Below are 17701 nucleotides of genomic sequence, written 5' to 3'. Positions count from 1 at the left end.
GTCTTTTATTATACCCCTGCATAAAAAAGGTAGTAGGTCAAAAGTTGAAAACTACAGGGGTATTGGTAAACTTTCAGTCATTCCTAAAGTCTTTGAACAGATTGTTACCAGTCAACTCCAATATCAGTGTTCTAGTCCTTTATCTCCATGCCAACACTGTTTTATTCGTCAAAGGTCAACCACTACAAATTTGTTTGTATTCACCTCTATAGTTATGGAAGGATTTTTAGCGAACAAGCAAACGGATGTCATTTACACGGACTTCAGCAATGCATTTAATACCGTCAACCATGAGTTGCTTATTCATAAGCTTGATTTACTGGGCTTTCCGTTTCACCTATTAATGTGGCTGAAAAGCTCTTTCTAACCGGACCCAAAAAGTCCTGTTCAAGTGCAATCTGTCGGAATCGTTCGGAGTTTCCTCCGGCGTACCCCAGGGAAGTCATCTAGGCCCTTTGCTCTTTGCCCTTTTCATTAATGACTTGCCACACACAATATTATATTCCCATACTATAATGTATGCGGATGATGTAAAACTTTGCTACACTTACTGTCCTACCGATTTGAGTTCCTTGGATCTTCTTCAGGCCGACTTGGACTCGTTCCAATGTTGGTGCACAACAAATTTACTAGCTTTAAATTGCTCTAAATGTAAGCATATGACATTTCACCGAGTGAAGCCAGCATTGAAATCTTATGTAATAGATGGTACGCCTTTGTAGCGTATATATATTGCAAATGATCTAGGTGTCCTTTTTCATCCGAAATTGAATTTTAACATGCATATTTCATCTATAGCCAACAAAGCGTTGGGTTTACTTGGATTTGTTAAAAGATGGGCTAAAGAGTTCGATGATCCGTACCTCACTAAGGTTCTTTACACATCGCTAGTTCGTCCAATACTCGAGTATTGCTCATGCGTTTGGTCCCCTGTTTCTCAAAAGCATATAAAGCGTCTTGAGTCAGTTCAAAAGCAATTTTTGATATTTGCATTGCGCGGCCTTAATTGGGACTCAAGTCTCCACCTTCCTCCATACAGAAGTAGACTTCTTCTTATTAACTTACCCACTCTGGAAAATCGGAGAATATTACTGGGGGTATTGTTCATCCATAAGCTCATTATTGGAGAAATTGATTCTGCGGACCTCCTCAGCGGCTTGTTTTTTGCGGTTCCCCCTAGAGTATCCAGACACTAAGTTCCTTTCAATTTACCCCTTTGTCGACGAAACTTTGCTAAAAATAATCCTCTTCTTATCTGGTGCCCGCACTACAATGACTTGTATAGCTGCATCAGTCTTGAATGTACTTTTGCCACTATACGTAATGCAATACTTGCCTATCTAATTTAAGAGATACAAGCTAATTTAATTTGCCGGAATTTTATTACTTACTTACTTAATTGGCGCTTAACCGTCTAAACGGTTATGGCCGTCCAACAAGGCGCGCCAGTCGCTCCCTCGCTCCGCCAACCGGCGCCAATTGGTCACACCAAGGGAGTTTAAATCGTTTTCCACCTGGTCCTTCCAACGGAGTGGGGGCCGCCCTCTACCTCTGCTTCCATAGGCGGGTTCCGATAGAAACACTTTCTTGGCCGGAGCATCATCTTTCATTCGCATAACATGGCCTAGCCAGCGCAGGCGCTGCGTTTTAATTCGCTGGACTATGTTGATGTCTGTGTATAGCTCGTACAGCTCATCATTAAATCTTCTTCGGTACTCGCCATCGCCAACGCGTAGAGGTCCATAAATCTGTCGAAGAACTTTTCTCTCGACATTTTATTCCTTCCATAAAAAACAGGAACTATCTCGCTTAAGGATGGAGGAACATTTATCAATATGTATCGTTAAGAAGGAACAAGACAGTACTGTGTTGATTAGAATCTGGTGCATTCCAACAACGTAAAAAACATGCTTTTTCATGAGTCACTGACCGGAATCGTATGCATTCCGGCAGTATAACCTTATGGGTCAGGCATCGAGCTGATTGGAATCTGGTGCATTCCAACAACACAGGTCATGTTACTTTTTTATGCCTTGTGAAGGCGTATCCTCATTACACTACTCTTAGCACTGCCGGATTCCCATGACATGCTGATTGGAATCTTGTTGCATTCCAACAGGGAGATTGGAATCCACTGCATTCCGAAATCATGCTGAGCGGAATCTGATGCATTCCGCCAGTATAAGATTTCGGCATAAGATCTTATTTCTGCTCATAATTCTTATTGTTATTATATTCTGAAATTAAATAGTAATGTTCATTAATATTTCTTTGTTTGTAATATAACATTGTTGAAATCTCGATATATCTTAAATTTTATCTTTTGAGTTGTATATTTATATATATTTTACATTATGCAGTCGACCATAGTTTGTCGTCGACTTTAAATAATAAATAAATAAATGTGATACCCATATTGTACAAACGCATTCTAGAGTCACCCCTGGTCCACCTTTATGGCGATATCTCGAAAAGGCGACCACCTATACAACTACCACCACTCCCTTTTAAAACCCTCATTAATACCTTTAATTTGATACCCATATCGTACAAACAAATTCTAGAGTCAACCCTGATCCACCATTATGGCGATATCCCTAAATGGCGTCCACCTATAGAACTACGGCCCACTCCCTCATAAAATACTCTTTAATGCCTTTCATTTGATACACATGTCATACAAACACATTCCAGGGTTTCCCTCGGTTAAAAGGAGTTTATATAACAGTAGTAGAAGGTTAAACAATCATTTATAGTTAATCACCTCAAGATAAAATTATAATAAAAATTAAGTTATTAACAGAATAATTTAATTCAGAGTAAAAAGCGTGGAGTGCATTTGACTACATTTCATATATTTCCTCTCAGATAGTTGCCAATAGAATGATTGTAACATTCAATATCAAGAACCCCACGCTTTTTACTGTGAATTAAATTATTCTGTTAATAACTTAAATTTTATTATTATTTTATTTTGAGGTGATTAACTATAAACGATTGTTTAACCTTCTACTACTGGTATATAAACTCTTTTTAATTGAAAATTATTTTCTATTTTTTAGTTCGGTTTGCTATAAAAGCGTGTTTTTATAGTTTTTTTAAACTATTATTTATTCTATATCTCTTTTAGTTTAGAAGTGATCGAAAACAGCTATGTGTTCACAGTACTAGAAATACTCTGAAAAACGGTTATGTACTTACTTGTTTATATATTTTTTTTTTAATTGGTGGCGAAAGTACTTTGATTTCAATGTAAAAAACAATTACAAACCATCTACATACATGCACAAAGACATACTGCATATACTACATAGGTTCTACAATTTTATTTGTTCGGATGCAAAGGTAAATACTGCTTAGCTAAGAATTACCACTATCTTTAAAGGTATTTCTGTTTTAGTCTGAAAATGGAAAAATGTGGCTTTCTTAATGAAGAAACTGGCTTTTTTGAAATATTAGAGGACGAGGAAGAATACGAAGAAATTGAAGAAAGTTGGACTACAGGCGGTAAAATAACAAATAGGGAAATAATCCAAAAAATCGAAAGTCTAGGCTTTTTGGTAAAAAAAAATGTTTCGTGGAAGTGTGTAGAAAGCAAGGACAGTACAAGGAAGACCGTAGCTGTGAAAAAAAAAAAATAGAAAAGTGAGAGTAAAACCGTGCAATCATTTAGCGAAAAAAAAATACGGAAAGAAGCTTTGTTTATGGAGCTGTTGACGAGGATGCTCGAAATACTCTCTTTAAATATTTCTGGAAATTACCATCGTGGGATGCGAAGAGGGCGTATGTTAATGGTTTAATCCATTCCCGCAAAGTTATCCGACGCCGTTCTACGGAAAGAAATGCACGGAAATTAGTTGGATTTGATTGTTATTTAACAGTATCAAATGGGCAGAAATTTCGAGTGTGCAGTTTTTATTAGCTACTTTCGATGTAGATAAAAACATTTTTCAAAATTGGATAGGAATGAATGCAAAGGCATCCTTACCAAAGAAACAAAAATTGTCGACATCAGATTCCGTACTAAAGTGGCTGAACGAAATACCAAAAATGCCTAGTCATTATTGTAGATCGAATACTAAGCAAATCTACGTAGAAGATGGGTTTAAATCCAAGACTCATATGCATAAGGTATACATCTAATGGTGTAGTGTAAATGGTGAAGCTTGCGTAATGAGAAAAAAATTTTCTGAAGTTTTAAATACCAAAAAAATATCCATATTTGAACCAAGCAAAAATCAATGTGATACTTGTGTTAAATTCAGAGAACTGCAAACTGCACATTAGGAAAAAAAAATAAAGCCAGGGAAGCAAAGAAATTGGCTGTTGATAAGATGTCTCCTGAAGTGATGGTATTGACAATGGACATGCAAAATGTGCTACTATGTCTGAAGCTCCTTGTTTCGGATCAATATTGTAAGACGAAGTTGGCAATACATAATTTTACGATTTATGTCAAAAATACCAAAGATGTTCATTTATATGTATGGCATGAACCCAGAAAAAATGTGCCCGTAAATTGATTAGGAAAATGACTAAAAGCTGTGCCGATGGAACACGTAAATCGTTAAGTAGCATTTGTACAGGGCACCGGTAACTTTCGTGACCAGTCCATTCCGTCGTACCTATTTATGTGATTGTCCATACTACTTTAGGTTATCGAAATGTAAACAAACTATAGTGCTGTTCTTACATTCACGTTATGGCAGTCATATTTTAAGTTATATACCTGTAACTTGACGAGTATTTTTACAGTATTTTTACGTTAATATGACCGCCTTTTGACTAGTATTATGACCGTTTTTTTACTTGGATTATACTGCTATATAAATAAAACATTTCTTTAATTCAAATCCATTAACATTTCTTTTATTCAACATTTTTATAATATATTACATTATTTGTAATAGTTGTAAATTATTAACTATAAGGAAGGAATAGTTTTTCAGTCTTGTTGGTGACCCATAAATACAAATTTTATTGTATGCAAACAAAGTTAAGGGAAACTTAAATAAATTAATTAATGATATAGAAAACAAAAGAGAAGAACTAACAGAACTATTGGTTGCAGTAAAGCATCAAATCGCGAGTAGGCAATTCACAATTTGAGTAAGTTGACTTGTAATTCGCCAATTTGAATGCTATACCTTTTTTATTTTAGATCAGAAAGCTGCAATTGAGGTTCGAAAGTTACAATTTAAGTTCAAAAATTTCAATTCAAGTTCAGAAAATTTAAATTCAAGCTCAGAATTTCTATTTGTAGTTCAGAAAATAAAAATTTAAGTTCAGAATTTCTGTTTGTAGTTCAGAAAATTATATTTGAACTTAAATTGTAATTTTCTGAACTTCAGTTGTAATTTGCTGAACTGCAGTTGAAATTCCTGAGCTTCAATTATAATTTACTGAACTTCTATTGAAAATTGTGAACTTCAATTGTAATTTTTTGAACTTAAATTGAAATTCCTGAGCTTTCAGAACTTCAATTGCAACTTTCAAAATTTTTTTACATAAAATGAACAATTTAACATTTTTTCTGACAGTTAAAGTGGTGAATTGCCTACCAGAGGTTTGAAACTACTTGCATTCGTGTTGGCGCTTCTCTATATCATTAATATAACAATATCTTTTTAATAATTTAATTAATAGCCAAATATAAATTTTTTTCCTTACCTTTTTAGAACTGTGTATAAAAATATGTAATTTTACATATCGCAACCTAAACTATAAAGTATTTCAACTCACAATCAGAGTAACTTTTTGTTGAATGTTGATTTATACCACAAAAATAACAAAATTCTTAACAAAACCAGGCTAAACGATAACGTTAACTACCAAAAAAACAGAAGTTATTTTACGATGCTTTCATGGATCGATTTACACTTAAATACCGATTTCATTTTTTTTTAAGTTTTCACATTTTTTAGTTTAAAATGCGATATATACATTCAGTGGAATAATTTTACATTGAGGGTACTTCATGCAATTTTCTTCCTTCGAGATTTTGCAATAATAAACGTACATACATAGGTACTCATAGTAATTTTTTGTTTTGAATTATGTGATTACAATATTTATAAGGACCACTTATTTGATGGTATTGGTACTATCAGTTAAATTCATCAGCAATTATTTATATTCGAAATATTTTTTATACCTCTATTTTATAAATTTTGGTTAAAAATTATTGACAAATTCGTTGCAATTAAATTGCTTTAAAATTCTTTGCAAAGTTTGTGCGATTGTTGAATATTATTTTAATTAGAGCATAAAAAGCTTAGTAACGTAGGAAAAAACTTAGAATTATTTCAGGTAAGTTCATCACAAATATTTATATTGAAAATACTTTTTTCTTATACATCTAGTTTATAAATTTTTGGTTAAAAATTATTGACAAATTCGTTGCAATTAAATTGCTTTAAAATTCTTTGCAAAGTTTGTGCGATTGTTGAATATTATTTTAATTAGAGCATAAAAAGCTTAGTAACGTAGGAAAAAACTTAGAATTATTTCAGGTAAGTTCATCACAAATATTTATAGTCAAAATACTTTTTTGTTATACATTGCATTTAAATTGCTTTAAAAATCTGCAAACTTTACGAGATTGTTGAATATTATTTTAATAAGAGCATAAAAAGCTTTGAATAGGAACGTAGGAAAAAAAATTTATAGGTTCTTATATAATTTTTAATCAAGATTATTTCAGTGTGTCTTGTTCGTTTGTTGTAGGTAGGTTTATGCTGTTGCAGAGCTGGATTTATTTGTCAGATACCGCCTTTGTTTATGCCGGTTGTGACTCAGCGTTAAACACCGTCTCATGCTGTCTTCGAAGTCGTTCCTTCCTTGCAGTTTGAAAACGTCTAAATTAATAGGAATGGACAATGTTAGTAATAAAATTTTAAAACAATTTAAATTACACTACCAAAAAGTACGCTGTTCACGAGTTTCAGTTTGGATAAAGATCATTTGCCCTGTACTCCGTCCCAGTTAAAATTGAAAAGAACGTTGTCAGAGAAAAGTTTTGTCATTACTCCAATAATGTGTGATGATGCACCTTTCAGCATAAAGATATATGATTTCTAAATGAAAACCACCAATTTAAGTTATGAAACACAATTAAAAATATTCAAAAATACCATTGATTCTTGATAATCATCTGAGTCCAACTTTTTCTCAATGTCATAAACTGAATCCAGCGATGTTAGTGGCATAACGATAGAGAGCTCGGTGTGAGTATCATTTTCCGTTTCTCCGCTGATACGGCATACTATTTTGTGCGTTTTCTTAATCAGAACTTTTGAGTCACGCACGACTTTATGTTGAGCCATGAGTTCTGCAAATTCTGGAAGCTGAAATGATAGCATAAATAATAATTAAATAAAATCAAGGTATTGTGGCTACAATTACTAGGGTTTCACAAATAACAGTTCAATATTTCACTAGGCACTTTTTCTTCAATCTTAGTCAATCTAAATTCCAGGTCGATATGCTTCTGTAATATTGTTTGTAGTATCGCCATTATATTTTCGTTTGTTGTAGGGAATGTTCCTTCGTTGGTTAAGGAAGTAGCCGCATTATTCAAAACGGTACTCGTTGTATTTAAGGAGGAGTGAAAGGACGCGCTGTGTTGTGCTACATCGATGAAATCGGCGTTTGCTGAATCGGAATTGGAGGGAGGTACATCAATCAATTGGTTATGTGTATGGTTGGTACTAGAGCTGGATGAATTATTGAAATTGTTGTTTATAGCTTTTGAGCTAGATGGAAACGGTTCGCTGTGTAGTGCTACATCGACCAAATACGCATTTGTTGCATTGAAGCCCTTTGACAAGTAAAACTTTCGGAATTTTGGCGTATATGGTTCGCTGGTTGTGGCGCTAGACGGTTTACGGAGATTGGCGTTATTTGCATATAATTTAGATGGAAACGGTTCGCTGTGTTGTGTTACATCCACGAAATGGGGGTTTGTTGCAATAGAATTCGAAGTAAATTCATCGACCAAATTGGCGTTTACTTTGCCCTTCACCGGCTTTACCTTTTTAATTCTTAGTTGGTTGGCTGTAGAGCCAGACGAACTATGCAAATTGGCGTTATTTGCATATAATTGAGATGGAAACGGTTCGCTGTGTTGTGTGTAGGGGTCTGTTGCATTGGGAGCGGAGGGAAGTACATCTACGATATCGTTGGATGTTTGGTTGGTAGTAGAGCTGGAGATATTTAAAAAGGCGTTGCTTTTCCTATTCGGAGTAGAGGTATACATATCTATGTCTTCTTCAAATATGTCCTGGCTCGCCATTCTTTCTGATCATATGCTCTCCATGCAGGACTGAATGCCATAGTATGCAAACTCACCACCGAGAATATTCTGTACTTCCAAACTATTTTAGGGTGTTTCAAGAATTGTCTGTGCCGACAGCGGCAGATTTTTCACCCCAATAATTAATAAGGTCCGAACGAGATCATTTAATGCTTCTTGGGTAATATTATGTCGCATGGCCCATGACTTCTTTTTTTCTTTCAATTTTTCTGCAGTCAAATATTCAGAAGGGAGCTGTCGAACGTATTCTCAGCATCTGTTGCACATTCAGAAGATTCCTGACGGCAGAAAGAGCTTTCGGAGGTGGTGTCCCACACATCTGTCGCAACTGCATTAAAATCAGCATCTGCCCGAGCAAATTTTGAAATATTGGCGTATTCGGCTACACTGCGCTTAAATTCTTGATTTTCTTGACTGCAAAGGTTATAAAACGTTCTTCTCTTCATATTTCTTACCTGATATAGGACACGTTCAGAAACACCAAAAGAGCGCGGACCCAAACACGCGAGCGTAAAAATTCTGCTTCCACTGCTGATATACTTAACCTTTTCCAAACTTTGCCTAAATATTGAATAAAAAATGTAAATGTTAGCCAAATCACTGTGTAGGGGCGACCCTGCTTAGAAAAACTTTTGAAACTAATTGAAAAAACTTGTTTATAAATTTTTGATTTTTTCAGACTCAACTTTATGGAGTTGAATAAATTATAAACCATGTCCCAGAGTCTCTCAGACCAGGTATGTCAGCTCAGTGGGTTTTACGGATATGAATCTAGTATGTCGTGGTGGTCTTGCTTTTTCATGACAGAAATTGTTTTTGTGTTTTGAAGTTCCGATAAAGTCTCATCAGTTTTTTTAGCTTGGAATCCAAGAAAAAATAAAGTAGTGTCATATATGCTTTAGCTTTAAATCCAATTAGGTGTGTAGGAGGGATGGCATTTATTTTGGCAACATAAAAGCAGTTAAAACTGAATATTATCAACGTTTCGGTCCTTTTAAAAGTGTGACGTAGATGCGCAGAACGAAGCAATTTTAAGCTTGTGAATGCATAATCTTCTGTGTTTCTGTGTGTCATTTGTGGATTTCCTCTGACAACCTTCCAATTTTAAAAATCAACAATTATAGAAAAACTTATGTGAACGGTATATAATGAAAATTTCTTTTATTGTAGTTTGAAAGTGATTTCCCAAAATTTGTTGGCACGCAAAAAAGAACGTCAAATTTTGACATTTATAAATTAGACGTGGGGTTGTTTATTGTATAATTGCAGCTTTTTAGTTAGGAACGACGGTTTGGAAAGTTTTCGGAAAGTATACCCAACTCAACTGCCTTAGAAGACTATTTTCGGCACTGCTACAACAACAACAACAACACTATTTTCGGGAGCGAGCAAATACGAGTTAACGAAACATGGCCTCAGTAATATTGCGACGCAAAGGGCAGTTAGCAAGTAAGTAAATGAAAGCCAATCAAAATAAGAAAATTATAAATATAAAAATTATGTAAGTTCTAGAGCTAAAACCATCCATTTGTTTATATGTTTAAATTTACTTTCTTTAGAACAACAAGGCACTGCATCTTTAAGTGTATTGTAAGGCAACCCTTATGATAAGTGTTGAGTGACCATAACATCAATCATTAAATATTAACCACGTCAATTTTTTTGACCACACCAATCACTCACCATGAGGGTTACCTTCATAAACGTCACTTCGTATGACGCCAATTAATTTCGCGCATTCAACTCGTCAAGAAGCAAAAGTTTCCAGCAGCTCACATATATATATAAATACATATATATTAAATTTTCTAAGTTTGTGAACATTTTTATATTCAACAAATAAATTTTAAAAAGACTATATTTAAAAAGTAAAGTTCATCAGTTTCTTGTTTTGGTATTAGAAGCAGTGTATGTGCGAGAAGTCTACGCAATTAATATTGTGTGCTTTACTGAAGTTGCGTTAAAGCGTTTGGGCGATAACCTGCGTCAACTACGACGCAAGAATAAAGATGACCACGATGGTCATCTTACATGGCGACCGTGACGATGGTCGTCTTACATGGCGACCGTGGCCATGCCTGCGGCAAAAGATGGCTCCGGGGAAGAAGAAAATTCCCTGCAGTACAAAATCAATTTAAGGTTTTAAAAAAAATATATATATATGTGCGTGGGGTTATGGACGAAAAAAGTGCGTGGTGGTTGTGCTAATGCAAAAATACGTAAAATAATATAAAAGACAAAGAAAAACTTTGCAAAAATTACATGAAGTAGCATAGAATCATAAAAAGACTACAAAAACATTATAAATTACAAAAAGACTACAAAAAAAAAATCATCTTAAAATTTCAAACACTACAAAAATTATAAAATTTCAAAAAAAAAAAACCAAAACTACAACGAAAAGTGGACTTTTACCCAAAAATTTACATTTAAAATACATATAAAAGAAAATATACATATATACATTTTTGAAAATATAAAGAAGTGTTAGAAAGTTGTGATGGGCTGGAACATACATACATATACATATGTATATATGAACAAAAATTTAATTTTTAATCGGCTGTACCATGCCATAACGGTGATATTAAAAACACAACCACCTGTGACGCCTTTACAGAGCACCGTTAATAGCGGTTAAATATAACCCCAAGCCATTTACTCATCCACAAAAATTCGAGAAAGCAAAAGAAGCTAAAAGACAGAAGCAAGAACGAGAGGCAAATAGGAAAAGCTTCACTTGGTAACGGCAGCAACGGAAGACAACACCAACAACAACAAATTTCAGCAGTATACAAGCAAAGGCAGCAAGCAAAGCAGAAAAAGGGCGGTACAGTACCATAACATATACGTATATAAAATTTTAACTTTGTACATACGTAGGTAGTTTGGCTTTCTCAGTATAAATACATGTATACTATAAACTTAGCAACAATTTTTCGTAATACACATGTAGCCTTCGCATGTAGCAACACAATTTGACACTTTTGATTATAAACGTACTTTTCTTAAACATTTGTTTACTACGCATGTAGCAACATACTTTTTCTACTTTAAAGACAATAACATGTTAAACTAATTAAATTAAGAAATTGAATTTTTCAAATTACTTACATACATAAAACAATTATATTGAAATATAAACATATAAACATTTAAATATCGCCAAAAATTCGAATGCACATTAAATATAATTTCAAATATACGGCCATCACATGCATATTATCACGCATATATTACTATATTCTTTCTTTTTCGAACATTAATATGGAACTGGAATTTTTTATTTTAAATGCGAACATTGCTTCGTAATAAATACAATCGAAAAAATATTTTTTTCAAATTCATACATTTTTTTTAAAACATTTTTTGGAACGCAAATTATACATCAATTTTATATGTATAATACCAAAAATATCAAATCTTTTCGCCAAAATTTTGCGATAGTTATTCAAACCTAATCAATTTTGAAAAATTCTCATTGACTTTAAATATCAACATAGACGGGTTACAGTCAATCAGGGTAATGGTGAAAATTTATTTTATCGGTGAAAGCTTACTTTTCTCTTTTTCCAATTATTTCTTCGGAAATTAAGCATCATAGATGTCTAAACATTTACATATTTTTTTTGCAACAAATACAGTGCCATTCAAATAGTTAACAATTCCTTCGAAGCATCACACGAATACAGTGTATTCCAAATATTTCAACATATCTTACATTTGCGACTCTTTTCAAACTGTGTATTATATACAGTGTCTTTCAAATATCCCAACAGTTTTTTCTCTTTGCATTATTAAACGAATACAGTGCGGTTAAAATATTTCAACATTCACTTGCATTTACAAAATAAGTCTTAAATACAGTGCCTTTCGAATATGCGAATCTTTACCATTTACCAATTAACTCATCGATTTTGAATATTTCGAATATTCTCTGATTTTTTTTAAACAAAAAAAATTTTTTTTAAATTACAAACCACAATTACTGAGCGAATGAATAGTTTCAACTTCATTCTTATATAAACAGTGCCTACAGCGTTAATCTTAACATTTTTCCGAATTTTTTTATGAAACATTTTTTTTTTTTTTTTTTCTGCCACGGAGGTAAACATTTTCAATAAATGTAATAAAGTTTTCAGATGTCAGTTGTCAAATGTCAGATTTTGATTCCAATTTCAAAAATTTACGCTCTAATTTCACTAAAGTTACTAAACGAGTTTTAAATAACCGATCTATCTCAGCGAAAAAATCAATAGAATATGAAGATGCTTTAATTAAAAGCTATAACCAAATCATAATACAAGTAAATTCATATTTTGAAAATCGAGATAAGCCTAGCTCAATAATCGAAAGTTTGTCAAAGTGCAGAGAACAACTCACTAAATGTTTTTCTAGAATTAACTGCAATATAAAAATACCCAAAGATCTTTCTGAATTAATACAAGAAAGCGAATCAAGTTCGGATTTTGACACTGAGGAAGAATTATCCGACGCATCGACAACTTCAGCTTACAAAGCTAGTATTATTAAAAAAAGTCACGTATCTTTTCTTGAGGATTTCCCTGGATTTTCCAATTCACTCCACAATAATAATTTAGACACAATTAGCGAAGAACAACCAACAATGGCGACTTCAGAGCAAAAGAAAACTTTTATTACTATGTGTGCATCCATAATTAGAGAAAACTACAGCGGCGATCCGCTTTCACTTGCATCCTTTATAGATAAAATAGTTTTGATAGAAGATTTGATGGAAGAAAATTTGACAAATACTTTCATTTCGTTTATAAAATCCAAGTTAGAAGGGAAAGCGCGTGAGGCAATTCCAAATGAAGTAACAACAATTCAACAAATAAAAGATGCATTAAAAGGTAGAATAAAACCTGACAACTCAAAAGTTGTTGCAGGAAAAATCGCATCGTTAAAAGTTTTTAATAACAATCATACTGAATTCGCTAAACGTGTTGAGGAACTCTCCGATGCTTTAGAACGATCATTAGTTATAGAAGGAATGACTCAGGAAAAAGCGCACGAAATGGCAGTCGAACAAACCGTCAACGTTTGTCGGCTTAACACTCGCTCAGACCTAGTAAAATCAATTTTAGCGTCAACTACGTTTACTGATTCTAAGGATGTAGTTGCGAAAATGATCGTAGAACAAAATAACCAAACAAGTGAAAGGCAGGTACTAGCGTTCAGATCACGTTATAACAGGCAAAATAATAGTTTTCGAGGTAACTTCAGGTCAAATCAATATAATAGGAACAACTTTTCGAGGTACAACAACAATTTTAACAGAAACAACAATAGCAATTATAGGCATAATAACAACAATAATTATGGCTCGCGAAATAATGGTAATTTTCGAAATAATAGCAGGCCCGTAAACAGAAACAACAGCAATAACAACAGTAACAACAACAATCGACGTTCAAATACTACAAATAATGCTAGTGTACGCACTTTAAACGCCAACGGCCCTCAGGAGCGAACACTGGGGGACCAGAATCTGAATTAAATAACGTTTTTCAAAATAAATCAATTTATTGTTTAAACCTGAACTACTCAGATTTTATCGAACTGAATTGCAATGACTCTTTTAAAACATGTACTTTCTTAGTAGATACACAGGCTGACATATCAATTATAAAACTTTCAAGTTTAAAACAAAATGTTTCTATAAATAACAACAATATTATAAATATAACGGGTGTTACGACAGATACAGTTTCAACATTGGGTACCATTAAAACAGAACTTTTTTATTCAAATTTTTCAATTCCACATACTTTAAATTTAGTACATGACAAATTCAATATACCGTCAGATGGTATTTTAGGCAAAGACTTTTTGAAAAAATACAATTGCATTATAGACTATGCAAACGAGAGCATAACTATTGGCATTGGCAAAAATATTCATAAAATTTCAATTTTACATAATACAACCGATAATACATTGATAATTCCTCCTAGATGCGAAGTTTATCGCTTATTTAAGCTGAAAAAATCTAAACATCCAGTTTTTATAGACGCACAGGAAATTTGTAGTGGTGTGTTCACCGCAAAGTGTATTGTTGACACTAACAATCCGATAATAAAGGTATTAAACGTCACTGACGAGGTAAAATACGTAAGAAATTGTAACATAGTTACGGATGAAATCACCAACTATAACGTGTATAAAATCAATGATCTTTCAAAAGATTCGAAAAGGTCAGAGGAATTAAAATCAATTTTAGAAAAACAAATGCCAAACTATGCCAAACCAAAACTTCTCGATTTATGTCTAAACTATGATGATATTTTTGCACTAAAGACCGATCGTATGACACTTAACAACTTTTATGAACAGAAATTACGATTAATAGATACAAATCCTGTTTACATAAAAAACTACCGCTTACCATATTGTCAGAGAGAGGAAATTAATAAACAAGTTGATAATTTATTGCAAAACGATCTTATAGAACACAGCTATTCCAACTATAATAGTCCATTGATACTTGTGCCAAAGAAAAACCCAAATGGACAGAAATCCTACAGGATGTGTGTTGACTTTAGAGCCGTAAACAAAAAATTGATAGCAGACAAATTCCCACTTGCACGAATAGACGATATTCTTGATAATCTAGGCAGAGCCAAATATTTTTCTACATTGGATCTGTATTCAGGTTTTCACCAAATCCCATTAAATAAAGATTCTAGAGACATCACTTCATTCAGCACTGATCGCGGTGCTTTTCGATGGAAAGTTTTACCATTTGGTTTAAACGTAGCTCCGAATTCATTCTCAAGAATGATGTCAATTGCCTTTTCAGGAATTTCTCCAAACCAAGCCTTTTTATATGTCGATGATCTTATAGTCATTGGGTGCAGCGAAACTCACCATCTTAAAAATTTAGAACAAGTCTTTCAAACATGCAAAAAATTTAATTTGCGTCTAAATCCCGAAAAATGCAACTTCATGCGTTCAGAAGTCACTTTCCTAGGACACAAATGTTCGTCAAAAGGTCTACTTCCAGACGATTCCAAAATAATTGCAATAAAGAAATATCCGAAACCTTCCGATAAAGATGCAGTAAGACGATTCGTGGCATTCGCCAATTATTACAGAAGGTTTATACCAAATTTTGCTTCCATAGCAGCACCTTTAAATAAACTTAGCAGGAAAAGAGTGGAATTTAAATGGGATCAATCATGTGATATAGCATTTGAAAAACTTCGAAAATCTTTAATTTCTCCTCAAATTCTCCAATACCCAGACTTCAAAAAGGAATTTATAATTACTGTCGACGCTTCAAAAATTGGTTGTGGTGCCATTTTAAGTCAAAATAAAGATGGCATTGACTTACCAATTTGTTTCGCGTCAAAATCATTTAATAATTCAGAACAAAAGAAATCAATAATTGAGTTAGAGCTTTTAGCTATATTTTTTGCAATAAAACAGTTCAGACCATACATATATGGCACACACTTTACAGTCAAGTCCGATCATCGTCCATTAGTTTACTTGTTCAATATGAAAGATCCCTCTTCAAAACTTTCACGTATCAGACTTGAACTGGCAGAGTACAACTTCACTATTGAATACATAAAAGGTAAAACGAACGTAGGAGCAGATGCACTCTCTCGCATCACAATAGAAGAAATAAAAAATTCAGGAACATCAATTTTAGCAGTACAGACAAGATCACAGACAAAACAAGAACAATTAATGCAACAAGAAATACTCAAAGAAGAAAAAGTAAAAGAAAACATAAAATTACAAGTTTATGATAATTTTTCAAACAAATTTTCAAAGAAAATACCCAGAGTAAAATCCCAAATAAATTATGATAAAAGTGGTAAAATTACGAATTTTGAATTAAATGCGCATCTAAAACACAAAAAGATTGAGTTAATTAAGGTTGCGTGTGCTAACAAAATAATACATTTAGATGAATTACTTTTGAAGCTACAAAAAGAAGCTGGCAAGCGCAATATTAACATAATTGAATTGCAAAAAAATGATAATCTTTTTAAATATTTTTCGATATCAGATCTGAAAACCACTGGGAATAAAATTTTAAAACATTTAGAAATCGTCCTAACCGAACCCGTAGAAACTGTGACAGACGAAGACAAAAAACAACAATTAATAACAACTTACCATACCGACCCAATTTTAGGAGGACATTTCGGTAGCAAAAAAGTTTATGCAAAACTCAGAACCAAATATTATTGGAAAGGCATGACGCGCGATATAGCGAAATTTGTTAAAAACTGCGAAAAATGTCTTTTGAATAAGGTTAAGCCAAAAACAAAAGAAAATTTAGTCCTAACCGAAACACCATGTAAGCCATTCGACATTGTTGTCATTGACACTATAGGACCTCTACCTCAATCCGATAATGGTAACAAGTTCGCTGTCACCATTATATGCGATCTCAGCAAATACTTAGTAACGATTGCGATACCTGACAAAAGTGCAAAAACGGTCGCATCAGCTATTTTTGAAAATTTCATACTAATATATGGCATTATGAAGACGATTAAAACCGATTTAGGTACCGAATACAAAAATGAAATTTTTTCAGAGTTAACAAAACTATTAAAAATAGAACATAAATTTTCCACAGCGTACCATCATGAAACTCTTGGCACAGTAGAGCGAAATCACAGAGTTTTCAATGAATATTTAAGATCTTTTCTAAATCCCAATTTTTCCGACTGGGATGTTTACTTGAAATATTTCACTTTTCTTCATAACACAACAACAAACACAGTATTCGATAATAAATTCTCACCATATGAATTAGTATTTGGCAAAGCAGCTAATTTACCAAAAGAACTGCAAACCGATAAAATAGACCCGATTTATAACATAGAAAACTATTCGAAAGAAGTTAAATTTCGTTTTCAAAAAACTCACGAATTAGCGAATAAAACAGTTACAGAACACAAATTAAAAAATCAAACCGGATATAACAAAAGTTCACAACCAATATCTGTCAAGGTATTTGACAAGGTATTGCTTGAAAAAGAACCCCGCGACAAGCATAGTAGTACCTATATTGGTCCGTATACCGTAATAGGTATTGACGGCGTAAACGTCACGTTAATTGATGACGAAACGAAAAAGAAAAAAATAGTACATAAAAATAGAATAAGAAAAATTAATTAAATTAAATTTTTAAATTCAAGATTATTTAAAGTTAATCTCTATTGTTCAATTAGAAATAAAATGTTTTTCTTCCAAACCTGAAAAAAAGACAATGAATTCAAATAAATTTAAACAATCATTAAAAATTAAGAACTTAATTCATACAATAGAATTAAAACACAAAAAAATTGTTTTTAATTATAAAAATTAAATTTAAGTCCTACTTTAGAATTAGACTTT

The 17701-nt window shown here is 33.0% G+C and overlaps 1 protein-coding gene across 1 annotated transcript in view; it reads right to left on the bottom strand.

The window, feature by feature from the left end:
- Positions 1-4893: 4893 nt before the first annotated feature.
- Positions 4894-17701, bottom strand: part of LOC137239823 (uncharacterized) — a 69848-nt gene continuing 57040 nt past the window's right edge. Inside the window, exons 2-5 of the mRNA XM_067765518.1 lie at positions 8770-8875; positions 7134-7346; positions 6920-7076; positions 4894-6857 (exon numbers count right to left, since the gene is read on the bottom strand). Of these exons, the coding sequence (XP_067621619.1) occupies positions 6960-7076; positions 7134-7346; positions 8770-8875 (436 nt within the window). The 3' untranslated portion in view covers positions 4894-6857; positions 6920-6959. The remainder of the gene's footprint in view (positions 6858-6919; positions 7077-7133; positions 7347-8769; positions 8876-17701) is intronic.

This window comes from Eurosta solidaginis, chromosome 2, assembly GCF_040869045.1.
Source record: "Eurosta solidaginis isolate ZX-2024a chromosome 2, ASM4086904v1, whole genome shotgun sequence".
In the NCBI taxonomy this organism is placed as follows: Eukaryota; Metazoa; Arthropoda; class Insecta; order Diptera; family Tephritidae; genus Eurosta; species Eurosta solidaginis.
Note: the sequence above shows the minus strand (reverse complement) of the source record. Positions and strands in the feature narration are given on the sequence as shown.